The sequence below is a fragment of the Microplitis demolitor genome, chromosome 7, assembly GCF_026212275.2.
Source record: "Microplitis demolitor isolate Queensland-Clemson2020A chromosome 7, iyMicDemo2.1a, whole genome shotgun sequence".
Classification (NCBI taxonomy): Eukaryota; Metazoa; Arthropoda; class Insecta; order Hymenoptera; family Braconidae; genus Microplitis; species Microplitis demolitor.
In genome coordinates this window covers 8,171,652-8,193,453 of record NC_068551.1, presented here as the reverse complement: position 1 = coordinate 8,193,453, position 21,802 = coordinate 8,171,652, and the positions used below count along the sequence as shown (strand labels likewise).

Here is a 21,802-nt window from a genome sequence, read left to right as displayed (position 1 = left end):
TATTATTATAAATAATTAACTTTAATAGCGAAGTAATAAATAAATATTATAATTAGTGAAACAGTTTGTGTTAAACCAGTGATTGAGAAAAAAAATTTAACAAGGAGATTAAATCGACAATTAAGTTTTAATTAATATTTTTAAGTAGCATGTATTTTTTAAGGTTTTTGGGTAATGAAAAAAATTTTTAAATAATTATTATATACTTTTTTTTTACTTAAAATTTTATTTATTATATTTAATATCAATTATACACCACGAGATAATTTTAGATTAAGATATAAAATTATTTTTAAAAGTAAAACTGAATAAATGTATGAGTGTGAGCGTAAAAAAAAAATGTAAAAGTGAGAATGCCGTAGTATAAAATAATGAAAAATGTAAACATATTTTTATTAACTATTTACGAAATTTATTCACCCAAACAATTTGTATAATATTTTGTCAAGTAAAATTTGATTTTAATTTTTATTTATGCATATACTTTCCATTATAATTGTTCTTGTAATAAAGTTTATAATTCTAGCTCAATTATTTAAATAAACGTGTTTAATAATTTTTTCCAACCAAGTGCACAAATTCCTCGCCTTACAATTCCACGCCCTAAAAATTCACAAAGTAAGTTCTGTAATAAAAAGGATCAACATTTTTATAATTAATAGAAAGAAAATAATTCTGTGATTGCATAAACGTTAATTAATAGTCTTATGATTTATGAATACTAATTATTTTTTCTAGTTTTATTTTCAGCTTTTCTATTTATTTATTTCTTTTTTAAAATTATACTAAAGTTATTTTTCAGGACAAATGTATAATTAATTTAAACAAAGTTATAATAAAAAAATGGTTACATTAGTTAGAATAAAGATAAACTTTCAACTTAAAAAATTTATTTCATTTTTATAAATTTATTATATTCTATAATTTGAGAGCTGCGAATGTTTTGCAATTTAATCAATGATTGAAGAATGAAAGAAATTATAAAACTATTATTATTATTATTATTATTAAGTTTAAGAAAATTAAAAGTAATTTATTTTAGAATTTTGTTTTTTTTTTATTTTGTTATCAGATATTCTGGGCCACCTAATCAACGAATGAATAGCCCTGGACGTAAAGTACATCATAAACGTATTGACGATGTCGCACCCCCTGGAACTGAAGGATATTATGATCTACCACCGCCTGGTGTCGACAGAGATAGAGCTAGATTATCAAAAGAACGAGATCGCGAACACATTAAGGATACAGAGACTGACAGTCGTGATCGAATGCCATTGCAGGATGAAAGGTTTTAATTTATAAATATTTATTTTATACTTTTTTAAGAATATGAATATAAATTTTTTTAATTATTTGAATGATATTATTACAGAATTAGAGAACGTGATGATCATCCGAGAGAAAAAGATGAAAGAGATCGGCGAGTATTTGATCGCAGTTCAGATCAAGATCGCCTCAAAGAAAAGGAAGACCGGAATAGACCAATTGTAAATCGACAACGTGAGGAACGACCTCGAGAAATTGATGACAGAGAAAAAAGAGATAAAGACAAAGATCGTGATGAAAAATATAATCGTGATCACCGCGATGATGAACGTCAAATGGAAAAACGTGATTATGAAAAAGAACGGTAATATTTTATTTTTTAAATTTAATTTTTACAATTAAATAAATAAATTTTATTAATGTTATTATTAATATTTTAGGTATAGAGATGACCGTGATCGACACAGATTTGAAGATAAAAATCGTCCTCGTGAAAGAAGAGAACGTGATTATCAAGTAGAAAAAGACAATAATCGTGAGCGTTATGAAAAACCTGTAACAGATAGAAAGAAATTCCAAAAGAGTTTTAGTCCTTACTCTCAAAAACCATGGAATGAAATGAAAGAATTATCACCAGAACGTTCAAGAAAGAAAGACAAAGATTACAGTGATAAAGCTGACGAAAAGAAGAGAGAGAAGAAAATAAAAGATAAAAAGAAGAAAAAAGATAGTGAAGAAAAGGAAAAGAAGAAAAAGAAGAAGAAGGAAAAAAAATTGACACAAAAAGAATTTGAAAAAAGTGAAGCCTCAAAATTAATTGATGAAACTGATAAAATTGGTACTGATTTAAGAGTTGAACAATTAGCTTTAGCTCATAAAAATACCGATGTTTCATCAACTACTTCATTAAATACAGTTGAGTTTGAAGATAAATCATTAATGATGAATCCAGAACCCCCTGAGCAAACAGAACAAGATTTATTACGTCAGGATGATACAGAGTCAGGTGTAAATCCTCCGAATCCAAATTTCAAACCTATTCCTGAATTGAAATCAGAGTTTAAAAAATCAATCGATGATCATTATAGTGATTTAGATAATAATGAAGTAAAAACTACAGATACTGATGAATTTTCAGTACTACCTAATATCGAAGAAGATGATATTAAAGATAATGAAGATGAAATGAATTCATCAAAGTCGACATCTGCTACTGAACCAGAAGAAACCAGTCCTGAAAAATCAACATCATCATTGAATAAGGATTTATCAATTAAAAGGAGTGAATTTTTAGCACCTTTGCCTGAATTATCTAAATGGGAACGAGATGAAAGTACTGAAAAATTAGATGACGTTAGTAGTGCGTCATCACAATTAAATGAACCAATAAGTGAATCAAAATCAACAACAGAGGTAACTCGTGATGTATTAAAACGTGCTGAAAATGCAATATTCCAAAAAGCTATAAATGCCATCAGGCCTATTGAAATTAAAAAAATAAGTGAAAATCGTAAAATTTTATATCAAAATCCAGAACCAAAAGTATTTGAACCAGAGATTAATCGTGATATTAATAAAAGTTTAAATGTAACTGTTAATATTGGTAAAAATGAACGTAATGTTGAAATAACAGAGTCATCTAAAAAAGGTAAATTAGATCGAACTAAATTTAAATTAACCGAAACAACACATTCACCTACACGATTATCAGCTAAAGAACGTTTAGGTGAAAAAATAGATGATGATAAAGATAAAAAAGTAACAATAAGTGGTGTTAATAATGATCGTAAAGTTTTTATTGATGATAATAAACGTGAACGTGAACGCGAACGCGATCATAAAAATGATCGTGTTCATGAAAAGGGAGATATTAGAGCTGGAGATAAATATGATTTGCAGGATGAAAGTGATAGAAAGAATAGTAGCCAAAATAAAAATGATTCTCGTTCTGGCCGCAGTGATAAAAATGATAAAGAACGGGAACGACAAATTCAAACCCCACCTCCACTTACAAGTAAGCCCACAAGTGAATCTGATAAAATTCATCATCTTTTAAAACGTAAACGTGACCAAGAGGACAGCGATGATAAAGACGATAAAAAAAGTCGTGGTGACAAAAAACGTAAGAAAGATCACAGAAGTCGCAGCAAATCACGTGAACATAAAAAACGCAAAGAAAAGAAGCACAAAAAAGATAAACTTAATGATAGAAAACAAAAGCATAAGGAATTGAGTGTTAAACGTGATAAACAATCGATTGATTCAGAAGATAAATCTAATTTAACAAATATATCAAATCAAGAACAATCACCAGCAAGAAAACAGCAGCAACAACAACAACACAAAAATCCAAAATCAATTTCTGATCGTAAACGTAGTATACTAGATGAAGCCAGTTTTGAACCGGATTATTCAGCATCTGATTCTGATTCAGATAATGAAGATCATAAAACGAATATTAAAAAAATAAAAAGTGATGAGCAACAACAATTTGATCAAGATAAAGAAATTTGTGGTAAAATAATAAAACGTAGAGTGAGATCAACAAGTTCTGATGATAATTCTAATTCATCAGCCAGTTCTTCAACAGAATCTGATAGCTCAGATGATTCATCCTACAGAAAACGTAAGAAAAAACATAAGAAACACAAGAAACGTAAATCAACTAAAAGAGACAGCAGTTCGGAATACGATAGTGATTCAGATTCTACACCATCAAGTTCAGAGGAAGAAAAACACAAAAAAAAATCTAAAAAATCTAAGAGTAAAAAGAAGCAATTAAAAAAAAAGAAAAAATCTAAGCATAAATAGATTTTATAAAGTTATTTTATTGTAATATTAGAATATGCTCACTTGTAAATTATGTTCTAACGTATTCTATATTAATTATATTATAATTATTATTCAATTACGTTAGATATTACACTCTGTAGTTATTATAAATAAATTTTATAATTAATACAGACGCAAAATACAAATTATATTACAGTATAACTTATACTATTATTATTAATAATATTATTATAATTTATGACATTATATATTATAAATAAATATTTATAACTATTATTTGTCAGTCGAATTTCATTTAATTTATAGATTATAATAAAAAATAGATTGTACTTTCGTAACATCATGTCCGTATGAAATAAAATAATAATAATAAAAAAAAAATAACATTCAATTTTATTTATTCATTTATTTTCCCAAGTAGCACAAAGTCAACTATATGATCTCTTTTAAAAGGGCAAGACAAATTTTTTTTGTTTCAGTCATCTTTTTTGGTATGAATACGACATGCAAATGTTGGTTCCGGAGACAGAGACGACTTGTGTTGTTTCTCCTGTCTCATGTCAATTGAAAAGTCGTTTAGATGACTTATTTTACCACTATTTGTAATTTACTTTTTGTCGTCACTTGTGTTAAGTCTTTTGAGTAGGTATTTTTTCGGTGACATAAATTTCTGATCGTTTTGTCAACATATTGATGCCTTATTGACAAGTTAAAAAGTAGCCTAAAAACTGATATCTTACCTGGGTTATTATTAAGAAAACAATAATAATTTTTGTCCACTCATATATATGATAAAATTCGTTAGTGTTATTAAATTTGATATTGTTGTAAAATTATTAACTTGAATTTGTGCCTTTTTATGGCTTAAACTCAAATAAATTTATTCATATCAATCGAAATACATTCGAATTCCGCGGGAGAAAAAACGGCCGTATTTATTTTCATCAAATAAATTAATATTTTAACTATTCTCTCACTAATTATAGCTGAATATCACTGAATATATCGACTATCTATGTTATCAAGATAGAATAAGAAAAATTTAGTTCATGCCATTTCTTTATGATAATAAAAATAAAACAAATTAAATTTGGTATCAGTGAAAAGATCTTGACATTAATTTGTCCTTTTTCAAAACGTCAAATGCTTTTATAAAACAGTTAGTTCAATGTCTTAAGTTTTATAAATAATTATTAATATATAGGCAACAGCTCTTAGGTAAACTCTTAAAATTTAATCGAAATCAGTGTTTGCAATTAATGACAAGATTTATCTTATAAACTTAAATGATAATGAAAGTAAACAAAATATCTGAGAGTAAATTGGTAAAATAAATTAATAATCAATAAACAATTAAATTTAAATGATATACAATGAATTTGGTAGTGAAACTGGACAGTCACGTAGTGACTAATTACTTTATAAGGCACAATATTGCTTTATTTTATTTTATTTATTTAGTGTTTTTAAGTTTTTTAAAAGTTTCAGTTAAACAAAAAAGTAATGGCAGTTTCTTCGTTTTTTCGTTTTCTTCAATACCTAGATTTTGTGCCACCAGAGAACGATCCAATGATTGTTTTTTTGAATCACATTCTGAAATTTAATGTATAATGTTATAGTAATTTACTTGATTTTATTGAAATGATTAAAATTGAAGGAACTTTTAAATAATACCTGACATGAATACATTTAAAGTATATTTGTATCCAATCCAGTCTAAATATTCACGAATAAGTTCATTCAAAATCAATACATCGCTAGGCATTTCACATTTATTTATTCTGCTTGATTTTGATGAATTATCCAATAATTTTAGTACTTCACTGCGCATTTCCGCTTTTATACATCGTAATTTTCCATCCGCTTCTAATGAATCTCGCACCGCTTATTTAATAAAAACAGATAAATTCTTTATTATTATTAATACATAATATTTTTCTGTTTCATTATATTCTTTAATATAAAAAAAAAAATATTTTTTAATTTTATGTGATAGCCAAAGCTAAGGTCGGGTTAAATAATTTTTGTGTTGATAAAAAAATATTTTCACCATATAAATATAGTGGTAGTAAATATCTAAAAACTCAATACTTATCAAATAATAAATAAAATAAATACCATTTATTAAATCTTTCTCTGTAGTCATGTTTTTTAAAACAACCTGAAACAAATGAATAAAATGTATAATATAAATTATTTTCTATTGGTGTGCTCGGTAGTTCGGCAGCTCGACTGCTTGCTCGGGGTTGCTCTCAAAGCAGAACCGATTAAGAGCAAAAGAATACGATTCTAAATTTTTAAAATTATTATTAATATCATTTTACTCTGAAAAGCTATTAACGAATAAGGTTATTTTTCCTTATCTTTACGTAATAATAGAATATATCATCATTTGTCACTACCTACAACTAATTTTTCAAAATTAATTTACTAAAAAATAACCTACGTTTAACTAAACAATTTATGATTTTAATAAAGATGTCAATCGGTTTATTATTCGAACGGGAACTGTTTAAATTATATAAATATATAGCGTTCGGAAAATCTCGTTCACTTTCGAAATTTTTCGGGTTTGCTCCGAGCAAGCAAGCAAGCAGCCGACCAAGCGGCAGGTGTAAGATAAATATTCTTAATAAGGAGGTACCCCCGTGTGATGGGTTCAAAAAAACGATTTTTATTTTTTTGCATAAATTGATTCTTTAACATGTGTAGAATATGCTATGGTAGTGATTTTTTAAAATTCAAAGTCCTTATAAAGTTACAGCAGTTAGAAGAAGCAGATATTCGGACAGCTTGTGAGTTGAGTGCTAGGAAGCTGGGCCTGTTGTGACAAAAAAAACAGAATTGAAGCAAAAGTAGAACAATCCACTTTGAAAGACTTCCAAGAAGAAGAGGAAGAAGTAATCTATGGACCAGGCATCGTAAATTGATGGCAAATTAAGATTTTCATAGTTTTAACCAAACCTGAAACTTTAAAAGCGTATTTCTTGAACTGTGTTTTTAAAACTTTCCTCTATCATAACTTGACAACGGTTTCGCCGTTTCATTTAAAATTTATAGAGTAGACTTAGCACATGTAGACGCACGGAATGAACTATAGAATTATTCGGAAATTCCGAGTATTTCTATTTTTTTCGTAACGGAAAAATAAAAGTAAAAGTCTGTCAAAAACCTAATTTTCAATATTTGCAAACGATTCTAGTTCACTCGATGAGGCTTACAGATAAAAAAAACCCTGTTTTTTTTTCTTTTTTTTAGTTAAACTGATAAGCCGAAATCGTGGAGGAAGTGAGCGTACTTATCTGATTAAAATTCAAATTTTAAAAATCGGACTGAAATCAATAACTTTTAAATTATTGAAAATTTACAATTTTTTTAGAGGAAAGTTGAAAATTATTATCTGCGTCAACAAATATCTTCGTAATCACATCTGTAAATCTATACTTTAAGTATTTATAAGTCAAAATTTTAACATACGATATTTCCTAAATATCTTACAATGAAAATATGAAGAAAAATAAAAAAACAAAATTCAAGTTAAACTGTTCAGAGAGAAACGGCTTAACTAATTGCTGCTTTAGTGCGTATTCTGGTTAGCTTGTTTTTGGATCTGTAATATTGATACTTTTAAAAAATTTTTATGTAACTTTTCTATACAATATTGTAGAAATTTTATACATTAAAAATATGGAAAAGAAATTTTGTTTATTGATTTTTTTTCTGAAACTTTTAATGACAGGCGTTCCGTTAGCCCACTCTACTTTGTTTAACGAATTTCTGGTCATCCTAATTTGTCAAAAAACACCTGTAAATCGAAGTCACAATGTTCGTTTAGTATTACGGTCTCTGATTATAAAATATACGATTTGTGACGATTAAAAATTTAATCATCATTAATCGTCTTTAATACTCATAATCGTTATGGTTTTTTACATTTAATCGTCTCTAATCGTCAAAAGACTATTTATTGTTTTATGATTAAAAACGATTTAAATTTCTAACCATCATGAATCGTTTTTAATCTTCATGTGGGATCAGCAATTGTAATATTATTTTAATCGTTATTAACCGTATTTTATAATCAGGGCTAATTATAGCGCTTAGTAAATATTTAAAATATTTTGTGAAAACTATAACTTAATATAAAATATGAACAACTAATTGAAAATTATTAAATATGTTGGTATATGTAATTTTAAAACTATTTAGCGTCAACACTTTGTAATAGTAGAACATGTAAGAAAGTTGTCAAATAATGACTTCAAGAGTGTCATTATGAGCTTATATTATGTTACGCTGGTGGAAAATCTAGAAATCTTCATTCCCTTCTTATTTGTTATAGTACACTGGTCGATAAACGGCTACGAAAGGGTATGCGAGTTAAATGAGAAAAATATATACACATCATAGATGGAGCGGCTGTCGATGTAATTATAATTATAGTCCTTGCCGAATGAATTTTTCAAACAAAAAGTGTGAGGTCTTTTGGCCCTGAGATTTGCTGAGATTCATTCCGTTACCGACCTGTGAATTTGATTTGGTTTAAAAAGTGAATTTGATTTGGATTTGAATTCGACTCAGCTAGCCGGATATGGAATTACCGGAAGCCTAATAATATAAATATACCTTAAAAATAAAAAAATTATAGTCCGGTAAACGAGTGCTTGTCGACCACGTGTTTTTGCTTATTTTAAATTGAGTAATTTTGAAATACAAGAATTAAGGATACTCTTAATTTATTTTAATAGAAAAAGTGTGATAATTTTTGTCTAATATTAAATTTCAATTGAAGATCACTGAAAATATATTTGAAAAAATGTTTAAACAAGAGTAAAGTAGTTTGATTGCTTTAAAGCCTCAATTGAGGTCTGTAATTATTTAAGCGAATATAAATAAAAATAAAATACACAATGAATAATTTACGTCAAAGAATAAATTATAGAATGCTTTCTGCCATAGAAAAGGGGGATGATTATATGGTAAAAAAAATAATAAGTAAATATGGTTTGTCGTATTGTCTAAATTGGAGAGATGGGTATGAGCTTCTTTGTGAAGCAACAGAAAATATTCAAGAAAAAATTTGTGAAATTCTCATTATGAATAACGCTAAAATAAACGTTAAATTGAATATTGATGATTCAAATTGTTTATTTTCAATGCCTCTAATAAATGCTGTTTCATTTAAAAATATTAAAATGATTAAAATGCTTTTAAATAGCGGTGCTGACATCAATCCACAATGTAAATGCTGTTATTCGAAATCACCGATAATGACTTGTATACGTAGAAATGATGTTGATATTATTGAATTTTTGATAAATTATTTTAGAGAAAATGATGATAAACGACTGCAAAAATTTCTCAACTGTACATTAGCAAGTGCAATTATATGTAACAAAATTGAAATTGTTAAAATTTTATTAGACAAAGGAGCTGATGTAGATAATAATGATAAAAATTTGACACCAATTCATTACGCAGTAAAATCTCGGAATGAAATATATATTGAATTATTATTAAATTACGGAGGAAACATTAATTTACGAACCCATAAATGTAATGATACACCACTTTTATTTGCTGTTAAAAATATGTCTACGTCGAATATTATTAAAATTATTTTAGAAAACAACGCTAACATTAATTTTTTCGACGATAATAATCATACGGCTCTTTATTACGTAATTGATAACTTAAATACTACTTTGCCTTATCACCATTTACAATCTAGAATACGAAGAACTTTAAAATTAATTGTTAAACATTTAGTTAAAAGAAAAAGGAAAAATTTATATGTGTGTAAAGAAAATTTGAATTTACTTGATACTAATGTACACTGTAAAAATTATGCTGAGAAATGTGAACAGGAAATATCAATTTTAATGACTTGTAAAATAAATAATACGAATATTTCATTGTTTGATATTTTAACTGGAAGTACTCAAGATTTGATAACTTTTGCGAAAAACGATAATGTTAGGGTACCTGAAAATTGTCAAGTGTTTAAAACTAAATATCGGATTTATGGTTCAATACTGATACGTTGTCTTCATAAAGGTTTGAATATGAAAACTCTACTTGAACAGAGCATTCAAGTATTTGAGCGGAAATTTACTGCTATTTTATTTAAATTACCATTTGATGTTATAGAACATATATTTAAATATTTTAGTAAACGTGAGTTAGAAAATTTTTTAAGCATTAATGAGCATACAGATGATTGAATAATCAGATATTTTATAAATTTTTAAGATAATTATAATATTCAAACTTTATTTTATTTTACATTAATATGCCAGTATTATTTTGGTATGATAATTTTATAAAAAATGATGTATACACTGTACAAAATTTGCAGAGTTAACGCGGATTTAATTCAGAGTGAATGCGAATTCTCCTGGATTTCCTTATTTACTTCGTATGCGATTTTTTTTTAAAGCTCTGGAACTCCGAGTAACGGAGTGAATTTAAATAGAAATAAAATCCGAAATTTTTTACAGTGTACCTAAAAAATCTTAAATTGTTAATTATAATTTTCCTGTGTATATAATTATGAGCTGAATAAATAACTAAGAAATAACTTACTGTATTTAAAAGCATTAACAAATACTGTGTAAAAATAAATATTTATTTACTTACACCTAGAATTTACAAAATTAACAGGTAAACCAAGTTGATATAATTCCTCAGATGTTTTTATATCTAAGTCTTTGTAATAATAATTTACAGCTTCCCAACAAATATTTGTGAGTTTTGGTATCTTTATCCAAGCAGAGTACAATTTATTCACTCCATTTAACTAAAAATAAAATTTTTATTATAATGATCAATGGCTAATGTTATCTATAAATATAAATATTTTATTGTTAATAATATATTATACACTATCGTATACAGATTTAATTCTTCCACCAAAGATGAACATTTTTCCACTAGAGGAAATCGCAGCGTCATGTTCACAAATAGGCTTTGGAAGACAGAGTCCGAATCGCTTGAAACATGTCCATTGTAATGTATGTAAATTCAGTTGCCAAACATCATCATACATTTTTGTATTGTTTATTCCACCTGATATTATTATGTTGACGTTTTTACTTTCAAGATCAATTAATTGACCAGTTCCAAAATTAATTCTACCGTCAGGAAAAGGTTCGGCATTATTTAAATCCCCAATTGTATTTAAGATAAACCAACGATTTTGCTCAATGTCGTAAGCATGGATTGTCTAAAAAATTAAATTAAAATATTTAAAAAAAAACATATGATTTAAAATGACTTGGTAGGTACTAAATAAAATACTTTTAGTTCAGATATTTTTACACTAGGTAATTTAACAAAAAAAACAAAAATTTTTTTTCCATCAAAAGCTAACTCAACATCTTCATAACGTTCAGGAAAATCATCACCATTTTCAGGATGCAATTTTTCCCAGTTTCCAATTATGGGATTTATCCTGAAAACACCCAAGTCATTATCAGTTCCAATTGTATATAAATAAGAACCGTAGCTTATAAAATTGTGTGAAAATAAACGTTTAGGTATTGGTCCTTTTGTCGTCAGTTTAATCACTTTGTATTCGTCTTTTAAATCACAAATGTATATAAAACTTTTTGGTCGATAATTTTGAATCCAAGTAGCAACGATAAGTTTATCTGCTTTTAAAGTTACTCCAAGAACCATTTCTTTTTTGGTTGGTAAATGCTGTTGATTTGGCAAACAAGTCCATGTACTTGTAGCCAAATTAAATTTCAAAATTTCTTCTATAATTTTTGGATTGTCAAAATCAATAGTAGTAGACTGATTCAATACATAACGATAACCACTGAATGAATACAAGTGTTTTTCATCACAGAATATTGATGGAAAAGTTCTAGGTGATGGTTTTAGTTTACTTTTTTTGTTCTTACACTCCGTAAAAGCAAACGGTTTAAATACGTACATTTTTTTTAATTAAAATAATAATAATAATAATGATTATATATTTTTATCTTGTGTTTACATTTTATACCTGATGGTCTATCTAGATCATAAGATAAATACACGTGAAGTTGTCAGCGTTTAAATTCGCGGGCTTAAAAAGTTCAATTTGTGTCTTAGTTTAAACGTATGCGTATGTATGTAGATGGGATTTGATATTTTGTATATATATATGCGCTATATAATTTTATATTTTATAATATTTCAATAGAAGTAACAATAAGAATTGTGATTTTTAAAGTGATTGATGTCTACAAACTATTTATTAAACAAAAATTATTCCCATTTCATTTTCTCCTTTGTAGAATTAAGGGTCGGGAGTACTAACCGAATTTCCGGATACAACTCAAATGATGAAAGTCTTCCGAGGACATTCGTCCGAATTTTCCGAAAGCTTAAAAAATGGCTTTAATGACAATCAATCGATCTAAAATTCGAAAATTTGTTGAGTAAGGGCCAGCCTAGTGTAATTTTGCACACAGCAGGCTACATATTTATGAAATTCTGAAAACCATCCTATGATTATTTCTTAAATCGAATGATTGCTAATTAAGATGATTAATGGAATTATTATATTAATCGTATTATTTTTGTATCTATTATTCAACTATTATGTAAAATTATGTATTTTGGATGGCCGCAAAGAGTCTTGACTCTATGGCCAAATAAATAAATAAATAATGTTAACAATATTATTATTATTTCTTTTTATAAATGATATGAAAAATAGTATTTATATTAAAAAAAATTATCAATTCAACTGGTAAAAATACTTGAAAGGATCAAAATAAATGGTAAAAATAATATTTTTAAATTTTTCATTCGATTTAAAAAGTTGTTGGTTTATTTTTAATGTGTACACATACACATTTATAATTGACGCATGCGTAAATTACATTAGTATACTGACATATTTATAGAACTTGACTGTATCAAGTGAACGATAAAGTAGGTAATCTAGAATATTCTCGAAGTTAGTTTCGGAGTACGAGAATATTCGAGAAAATAACGAAATACCTATCGATTCTAAGAGATGTATTAACAAGTTGAAGAATACTTCATCATTTTTAATTTTATTTTAATTTTTAATGCTGTATTCAATATACGAATGTGAATGTAGCACATTTAAGACAATTTATAAATTTTAAATAAATTAATTGAAATAATAAAATTGAAAAAAATTCGCGTACTGATTACCCAAACACGCACTTTTTAATTTTTATTTTTCTTACATGTATTTTGTTTACTTATTCAAAAATTTAAAAAATTGCCAATTGTCAATAACTACATTCACACTCATTGAAAAATTCGTCTTTGTAATTTTTTTTTTTATATATAATTTATAGTTTGTTTAAAATATTAATTATTGAATAAATTTAATATTACCTTTATGTGAAAAAATAATATAATACTTACAATATATTTATAATAAAAATGTATATCAAATAGAACAGGCTCGAGAGTACTCGAAACGTCCAGAATTTTCGCGCCCCACTCTGATGATTGGCGGCAAGAGTATAAAACCAGTCGCTGCAACTGAGAGCAGTAATAAGTTTACAAAAGTAAAGCAAACTAATAAGACGTATAGTGAGGAGTTATAAGTTAAATAATTAATAATGCCTGCAATTGGTATTGATCTTGGAACTACATACTCCTGTGTTGGAGTATGGCAACAAGGAAAAGTTGAAATTATCGCCAACGATCAAGGAAACAGAACAACACCTAGTTATGTTGCGTTTACGGACACCGAGCGACTAATTGGAGATGCAGCCAAGAACCAGGTAGCGATGAATCCATCAAACACAGTCTTCGACGCGAAACGACTTATCGGTAGAAAATTCGACGATCCAAAAGTTCAAAGTGACATGAAGCACTGGCCTTTCAAGGTTGTCAGTGAGGGAGGTAAACCAAAAATCCAAGTTGAATTTCGCGGTGAAGTTAAAAAATTTAATCCAGAAGAAATAAGTTCAATGGTCCTTACAAAAATGAAGGAAACTGCCGAGGCTTATCTTGGACAGAAAGTTAAGGATGCAGTCATCACAGTACCAGCATATTTCAATGATTCTCAACGTCAAGCCACCAAAGATGCAGGTGCGATCGCTGGACTTAATGTTCTCAGGATCATAAATGAACCAACAGCTGCTGCGCTTGCTTACGGTTTAGACAAGAACCTGAAAAATGAAAAAAATGTCTTAATATTTGATCTTGGTGGTGGTACCTTTGACGTTTCCATCCTGTCAATCGACGAAGGTTCATTATTCGAGGTAAAGTCAACAGCTGGTGACACGCATCTTGGTGGGGAAGACTTTGATTCAAGATTGGTAGACCATCTGTGCAAAGAGTTTGAGAGGAAATTCCGAAAGGATCTCAAAACAAATGCAAGAGCATTAAGACGATTGAGAACAGCTGCAGAACGTGCCAAACGTACACTGTCATCCAGTACCGAAGCAACCATCGAAATCGATGCTCTATTTGAGGGCATCGACTTTTATACTAAAGTCTCAAGGGCACGATTTGAAGAACTTTGTGCTGATCTCTTTAGATCAACTTTGGAGCCTGTAGAAAAAGCACTAGCTGACGCTAAGCTTGATAAAAGATCTATTCACGACGTCGTCCTTGTGGGAGGTTCTACTCGCATTCCAAAAATCCAATCGATGCTCCAGAACTATTTCTGTGGTAAACAACTTAATTTATCTATTAATCCTGATGAGGCAGTGGCTTATGGCGCAGCAGTGCAAGCAGCCATCTTAACTGGTGAGGGTAACAAGAACTCGGTCCTCCAGGACGTTCTTCTTGTGGATGTTGCTCCACTATCTCTGGGTATCGAGACCGCAGGTGGTATGATGACCAAAATTATTGAGCGCAATGCTCGTATTCCTTGCAAACAGTCGCAGACATTTACCACATACGCCGACAATCAACCCGGCGTAAGTATTCAAGTCTATGAAGGGGAACGAGCAATGACCAAGGACAACAATATGCTTGGTAAATTTGAATTGAGTGGAATAGCACCTGCTCCACGTGGTGTACCTAAAATCGATGTCACCTTCGATATGGATGCGAATGGAATTCTGCATGTAACAGCCAAAGACACTGCCAGTGGTCGTAGCAATGATGTCCGTATTACCAATGACAAGGGACGTCTTTCACGTGAGGAGATTGACCGCATGCTCGCTGAAGCCGAACGTTATCGCGAGCAAGATCAACAGCAACGGGACAAAGTCGTAGCTCGCAACCAACTTGAAAGCTACTTGTTTTCAATCAAGCAAGCGATCCAGGAAAGTGGATCTCGCTTAAATCAAGCTGACAAAGATCATTGTCTTCAACTATGTGACGAAACCATCCAATGGTTAGACAACAACACTTTAGCAGATCAAGATGAGTATAAACATAAATTGGATGAGCTACAAAAACAATGTTCACCTATTATGACTAAACTTCATCAAAGTGGTAACGCCGCGCAGGATTGTGGAGCACAGTATCGCCAAGCTGGTAATAATTACTCCGGGCCAACAGTTGAAGAAGTCGATTAAACATTTTTACATCTCCAAAATGAAACAAATTAAATAGACAAAAATGTGATTAAATAATAACATAAAAGACTGATAATTAGATGAATGTGATTGCAAGTCAACATTTGTTTTTGATTATATTTATAATTTTTTAATGAAAAGTATTATAGTTAGTAATTTATGGTACTAAACGTTTACTTGTCATTGTATTTATATCAGTTAATTAATGTAAATAGAAAGTTAATAATAAAATAATTTATTCATGTTTTTCATCAATTTTTTTTTTCTTCCAATTCCATTACCCATGACTTTATCTTTAATAATTAACTATCTCCGTAATGCTATTAACTGTGACTTACAAAAAGTCATTTTTACTAAAGGCTATCTGAATTTAGAATCAAATACCTTCAGATTTTGTTGTACTAAATATATATCAAGAATTTAGATCTGCCTGTTACTCATTATTTTTTTTAATTGATCATGTATAAGTGTAAATTTATTGTTATCAACAAATATCTTTTATATTTTAATTTGTCGAGTCAATATATTTGCACACATTTGTATTTGCGGCTCTTAAGGGACATAAGTCTCAAAGCCGAAAAAATCATTAAATAAATAAAAATAAATCTCATTTATAAACTTTTTTTCTTAATTTTAATATTCTAGTCAACTCTATACTCTTTTACATGAATGCAACTCAAAATTTAGTTTTCACGAGTTTATTCACAAATCTATCTATAACATTTAAAAATTTAAATTCCCGAACCCGTGTAAAAAAGTTCGGGAATTCCGGCGGTGAGTCGGCAAAATTCCTAAGAAATTCATATTTGTGTTAAAATAGAAATTCCGGATAGATTCCGGATAAAAACTCGACATGTGATTTTATCGTAATGGATAGTGAAAATTTCAGTCAAAAAAAAGCAATATCAGCTGATCGTACATAATTGCAGAAAGACGCAGTTAAGAAAAATAATGTAAGATTTCCCATCTTAGTGATATCTGGCGAAAAAGTACATAAATAGCAGAAAAATTACTGTCGAGAGTAGCCGATAGGAAATTTTTGATTCAGTTTTTTGCTGCTAATAGTTCATCGGAATCCACCGATCTTTAAACGAATTGACAGGTATTTAATATTCACCGATGTGCTAAAATTTCGTCTTGAACACCGGATAAATTCAGGAGGAATTCTTACTAAGCTCCGGTGAAATTATTGGCAGTAGATTGAATCAAAAATTTAATTTTTCTACTTTAAAAATAAATCACTGAATGTTCATGTAATTTTCCGTTAGAAGTCGGTTGGAATTCCGCCGGAGCTTTATATGAATCCATCTAGAATTTATTTAGTGTTCAAGAAGAAATTTTAGGACATCGGTATTAATGAAAAAACTATTGAATTTATTTAAAAACCACTTGAACTCCGTTGAATTATCGGCAGGAAACTGAATCAAGAATTTTAATTTTTTATTTCAAGAATAATTCATTGAATATTCATGTACTTTTCCGCTAGAAATCGACTGGGATTCTGCCGGAGTTTTATAAGAATTCCTCAGGGATTTACCCGGTGTTCGAAAAGAAATTTTAGGGCATCGGTATAAATTAAATACCTGTAAATGTGTTCGAAAAACAATCGAATTTCGATGAATTATTGTACTAACCAGGAAGACACTGAATCGAAAATTTCCTTTCGGGTACCCATGTAACTTTTGTGACAGATGTCACTAAGATCTTACTAGGAATCCGTTACGTGATAAGACCTTTTTTTATCTCGGAAATCTTACATTATTTTTTTTAATTGCATCTTTTTGCAATTATATACGTTCAGCTAATATTATTTTCTTTTGACTGAAATTTTCACCACCTGTTACGATAAAATTACATATCTCGTTTTCATCCGGAAGTCCTATTTTGACACAAATATGAATTCTTTGGGAATTCTGCCGACTCACTGCCGGAATTCCCGAACTTTTTTACACGGGTAATGGATATTAATAAAAATTGTAGTTTTTGTTATTTTTCTTATTTTCATTATTTGTCGAGCAATGAACAGAAGTGTCCAACTCATCTTAAATAATTTGTCTAAAAATATATTTATGACGTCAGTACTAGATTTATTATCTTATAAGTATTATTTTTGTGTTATTTATTACAGCAATAGAATTAAAAAAAAATACGCAAGATATTCAAGCAGGAAAATTTAAAGCTACTCCATATTAAAGAATCCAAGTGTTTCAAAAAACTTATTAAATTTCTTACGTCCAATAATTTTTTGTTCTGGGCTCCAATTTTAAATTTATTCATATCAATCAGCAATAATTTTCTGAGATAAAAATTTCAATTCGTGCTTGAACAACTTTACTGAAACCGAGGAATTAATAAAATTACATATATTTGTCATAAGAATTTTTTTTTTATCATCCAAGGTATTAATTCACATAATTCATTATAATTTTTAATTTTTTTTTTATAAAGAGAAACGAAAATTACTTTAATGTAACGAACATTGTATTCATGCCAATTAATTAATAAACTATTTTTATTTCATAAAAAAAAAAAAAAACCGACAATATTTTTATCTGCAGTGTAGCTAAAAATAGTTGATTTGGTGTGAACAAAAAATTCTTGATTTTGAAATGTTTTATCTATGTTATAATCATTAATTAAATATCTAAATTATCTATTATCAATTTTCGCAAAACTTGACTTATTGTTTGTTTTCAAGTAATATTATTCTGATTAAATTAAATAAGAGTTATCATTAATCATTATCTTAAATTCAATTTACTATTTTTATATCATTAATTGCTATAATAATAATAATAATAATAATTATTATTATTATTATTATTAATAATCAACCATATCAATAATAAAAAAAAAAATTTAATGTAGAAACAACATTCTTGTATTATAAAAATACAAGTGTTAATTATTTCACTCGTCAGCCGCTTTAATCTCTGATTCTCAATCATCATTCATTCATTTGTTCCGTCTAAGATATTATAAAAATTATCCTAAGTTCTAATCGTGCGCCCGTCTTACTTAGTCTTTCACTAGTTTCATTTATTTATTTAATTAAAAATATCTTTTCTGGTTAATAAACAGAAAATGATATTTTTTTTTTTTCTTTTTCTCTTGATGAAAAATTATTATTTAATTAAAAGAGGTGAAAAGTTCTCTAGGTACTTAAAAATTATAAGGGGCATTATGATGATCTACAAAAATTTAAGTATTACCTCTCTCTTTTATATTCATTTACTTTCTATTATGTTTTTTATCTCGTTCCTCGTCACTATTGCCGCGAAACCCGGAGAAAAAATTGATAACATATAAAATGATACAAATATTATGGAGCGACAAAAAAAAAGTGAAAGATTTAATTTATAAAAAAAAAAAAAAAATTGTTGTTAATTTAAAATGCAAGTCTACAGAAAGAGATAAATATAAAAAATATTTTTTTCTTTTATTTGAAACAATATTAGATAAAGATTATATTTTAGTCAGTTATGAAATAATACGCTCCACTAAAAAAATGGTTTTTTTTGTATGTTATTTTAATTATATAAAGTTTTAACGTTTGCCATTGTTATAAAGTGCACGTAATGGGGCTTTAAATGTTGCTGCTGATTGTTGTTGCATTTGATAAGCTAATGGATGAATTTTGAAGCCATATAATCTGAAAATAAATTACAATAAAAGTAGTAATGTTTATTTAACTATATAATAAAGCAAAAGTTTTAAATAAATGAAATAATTATATTACCTGGGTACAAATTGATTTGTCGCACGTTTAGGTCGATATTCCGGATGAACCATAAACAACATATGTGGGAATCCTGTACCAAAATATGCACCATCATTATGATGATGCCGTGAACTTTTTGGTGTGTATACATCCATACATTTAGGACAATAACTTTTAACCATAGCTTCACCAGGAACATCACTTAATCCTAGTGGTAACATTTGCTGAGACTCACAGTAAACACGTGGACAGTGACCAAAATCACCAGCTTGGTATTTTTCAATCATCTGAGCTATTCCACGATTTGTCAATATATAACGAGCGTGTATCAGGCCATAAAGCATTTCTGCAGCTTGCTCAATTAAATCCGATTGGTTTGGATTATCGTCCAAATCATCATCTAATCAATAATAATAATAATAATAATAATAATAATAATAATAATAATAATAATAATAATAATAATGAAATCAATGTATAAATAAATATTTAAGGTACTTGTCGTACTAACTATAGCGTGTGCTATTGTTTGCTCTTTCACTATATCGCTTACTCACTTTTAAATTGTAAAAGAGACACCTTTGAATATTTTTATCTTTATTACTAATCAGTGACAAAATTATTATTTTGTTTAATTTATAATTAAATTAATTGCTTCGATTAAGATTAACACGTTGGATTGTAACTATTTAAAATGTAGATTAATTTAACGTAAACATTGTATTTTACACATGTTTTCATGTACGTCTGTATGAACATTACTATGAGTATTGTATTTGTTTTTCCTGTTGGATGACCGGACACATAAATTTATCACGATTTTGGGAACAAATGTGATACGCCAGGCCTATGTAAAGATTATTTTTCATCTCTATAGGTGCATATGTATATAGGTTTATATATGTATCTATATATCTTTGTATCCTGGTATAAAAAAATAAATAAATTGTTTTTCCTACAATCTAAGGTAAGAGACCCAGTACCCGATCATGAAACTAGTTCCTGATAGGGTACTAGGTCTTTCACCTTATTAATTTTTGGAAAGATTCTACCGATGAATACTACATGTTAATTATGTGCACTTTGATTATCAATATTTCGCTTCACAATCGGTTAAAAATTTTATCGATGAGAACTAAGGTTTGGGTATTAGATCTTTAGCTTTTAGCATGACAACTACCTTAAAAAATAAATAATCAAGTATGTTTACCAGGTTCTAAATCTAAAATCATATCCAGTGCTTGACGGTAATGTGGAACTTGTTCATTTAATCCGGTAAGATTAAATTTATCTTGTATATAATCTTCATCGACCTAAAAACGAAACAAAAAATATAAAGATAACCAATAGATTATAGAGTTATAGGAATATGCAATAATTGAAATACTAACCTCGCAAAAAAATTCATTTCCACGAAGTCCGCAGAACCACGAAATCCAGGACACCTCTTCCGAGCTGCTCATCTTTCTGATACAAAATTTATTTATTTTTATTATTTTCAAAAACTTGAAAAAAAAAAAAAAAAAAAAAAAAAAAAAGTAATTTTTTTATAAATGAATAAAAAGATTATGGTTATAAAATTGTTATATATTGTCTCGTAAAAAGGTAAGGTGTAAAGTGTGTTATGATGTGTAAGAAAAGCTTGTTATTATTTATTATATTGAGGAATATTCAATGATTAAATATAGATTACAAGTACAACAAAATGAAGGTTAAAACAGAGTTTGGGTAAATGAACTCGCGGCGCAGGTTTTATAAGAAAGACGATAAGTGTATTGGCTGAATGAATACAACTGATATATATAAAAAAAAAAATTAAAAAAAAATGATATTCGCGTTAAATATTTATTGATAAATGATAATTAAATGTATATGATAAATATTAAAAGTTATAAAGGCGACCTTCAACATGAAATTTGAATACGTAGAAGAAAGTTTACAGACAGGACAAGATTTTTTTTTGTTGTGGGATAGGCTTACGACCAGACAAAATGCCCGATGGCCGTTCGCCGTCGTCCCACGTTCGAGCTTCACCTACGTTTCCGTGGTCATCGTTGTCTTGGTCAAAACCGCTTCGGGGAAAGCTCAGGACGTTTTGCACCCGAGAAACGCATTACTCGTTAAAAAAACCGATGTAATACCGAGTTGCTTAAACAAAAAACCAAAAATAAACAGGTCACACGGCTTACCTTCGATGCCTTGATATTAGCCACGCTCCCACACTCGCACACTCACACTTTACAGGCAACAGAGGGCGTTATTTTTTTCTTTCTACTTTCCTCCTCGACTACACCACTGCCATCTCGCTTCATACAAAAATATTATTATTAAATTAAATAATTGTTATTTTAATTTTATAATTACACTATTTTTAAATTTTTAAAATCAATATAGAATTTTATGTTTCATTAAATTTTTCATTATCAGTGTTTTTTTTTTATTTTTTTTATTTTACAATAAAAAAAAAATTAAAATTACTAATGGCGTCACAGTAAAAGGTCATGATCAT

At 28.3% G+C, this 21,802-nt stretch overlaps 4 protein-coding genes across 10 annotated transcripts in view; 2 read left to right on the top strand and 2 right to left on the bottom strand.

The window, feature by feature from the left end:
* Positions 1 to 4,251, top strand: part of LOC103580506 (E3 ubiquitin-protein ligase RBBP6) — a 30,851-nt gene extending 26,600 nt beyond the window's left edge. For both annotated transcript variants that reach the window (XM_008562268.3, XM_008562267.2), the window contains exons 13-15: positions 1,073 to 1,291; positions 1,376 to 1,633; positions 1,710 to 4,251. In XM_008562268.3, the coding sequence (XP_008560490.1) occupies positions 1,073 to 1,291; positions 1,376 to 1,633; positions 1,710 to 4,080 (2,848 nt within the window). In that variant the 3' untranslated portion in view covers positions 4,081 to 4,251. The remainder of the gene's footprint in view (positions 1 to 1,072; positions 1,292 to 1,375; positions 1,634 to 1,709) is intronic.
* A 1,531-nt stretch (positions 4,252 to 5,782) lies between these two features.
* LOC103580507 (kelch domain-containing protein 10 homolog) lies at positions 5,783 to 12,361 on the bottom strand. Of its 4 annotated transcripts, XM_014440271.2 has the most exons (5): positions 11,362 to 12,361; positions 10,946 to 11,287; positions 10,702 to 10,861; positions 6,181 to 6,223; positions 5,783 to 5,946 (listed from the first exon to the last, which is right to left on the bottom strand). In XM_014440271.2, exons 1-5 carry the CDS (start codon positions 12,001 to 12,003, stop codon positions 5,883 to 5,885), a joined length of 1,251 nt encoding a protein of 416 aa, XP_014295757.1. In that variant the 5' UTR covers positions 12,004 to 12,361; the 3' UTR covers positions 5,783 to 5,882. The 4 variants fall into 4 exon arrangements, with proteins under 4 accessions (XP_014295757.1, XP_014295759.1, XP_014295758.1 ...); XM_014440273.1 differs by lacking the exons at positions 5,783 to 5,946; positions 6,181 to 6,223 and adding an exon at positions 6,707 to 6,883; XM_014440272.2 differs by lacking the exons at positions 5,783 to 5,946; positions 6,181 to 6,223 and adding an exon at positions 10,064 to 10,576.
* Positions 12,362 to 13,536: 1,175 nt separating this feature from the next.
* On the top strand, positions 13,537 to 15,827 carry LOC103580508 (major heat shock 70 kDa protein Ab-like). The gene has a single exon (XM_008562275.3). It carries the CDS (start codon positions 13,656 to 13,658, stop codon positions 15,570 to 15,572), a length of 1,917 nt encoding a protein of 638 aa, XP_008560497.1. The 5' UTR covers positions 13,537 to 13,655; the 3' UTR covers positions 15,573 to 15,827.
* Positions 15,828 to 18,992: 3,165 nt separating this feature from the next.
* On the bottom strand, positions 18,993 to 21,591 carry LOC103580509 (casein kinase II subunit beta). Of its 3 annotated transcripts, none has more exons than XM_014440275.2 (5): positions 21,483 to 21,591; positions 20,685 to 20,760; positions 20,504 to 20,606; positions 19,312 to 19,693; positions 18,993 to 19,224 (listed from the first exon to the last, which is right to left on the bottom strand). In XM_014440275.2, the coding sequence occupies exons 2-5, from the start codon at positions 20,754 to 20,756 to the stop codon at positions 19,119 to 19,121; spliced, it is 663 nt and encodes a 220-aa protein (XP_014295761.1). In that variant the 5' UTR covers positions 20,757 to 20,760; positions 21,483 to 21,591; the 3' UTR covers positions 18,993 to 19,118. The 3 variants fall into 3 exon arrangements, with proteins under 3 accessions (XP_014295761.1, XP_008560498.1, XP_008560499.1); XM_008562276.3 differs by lacking the exon at positions 21,483 to 21,591 and adding an exon at positions 21,332 to 21,476; XM_008562277.3 differs by lacking the exon at positions 21,483 to 21,591 and adding an exon at positions 21,196 to 21,291.
* Between the last annotated feature and the right edge of the window lie 211 nt (positions 21,592 to 21,802).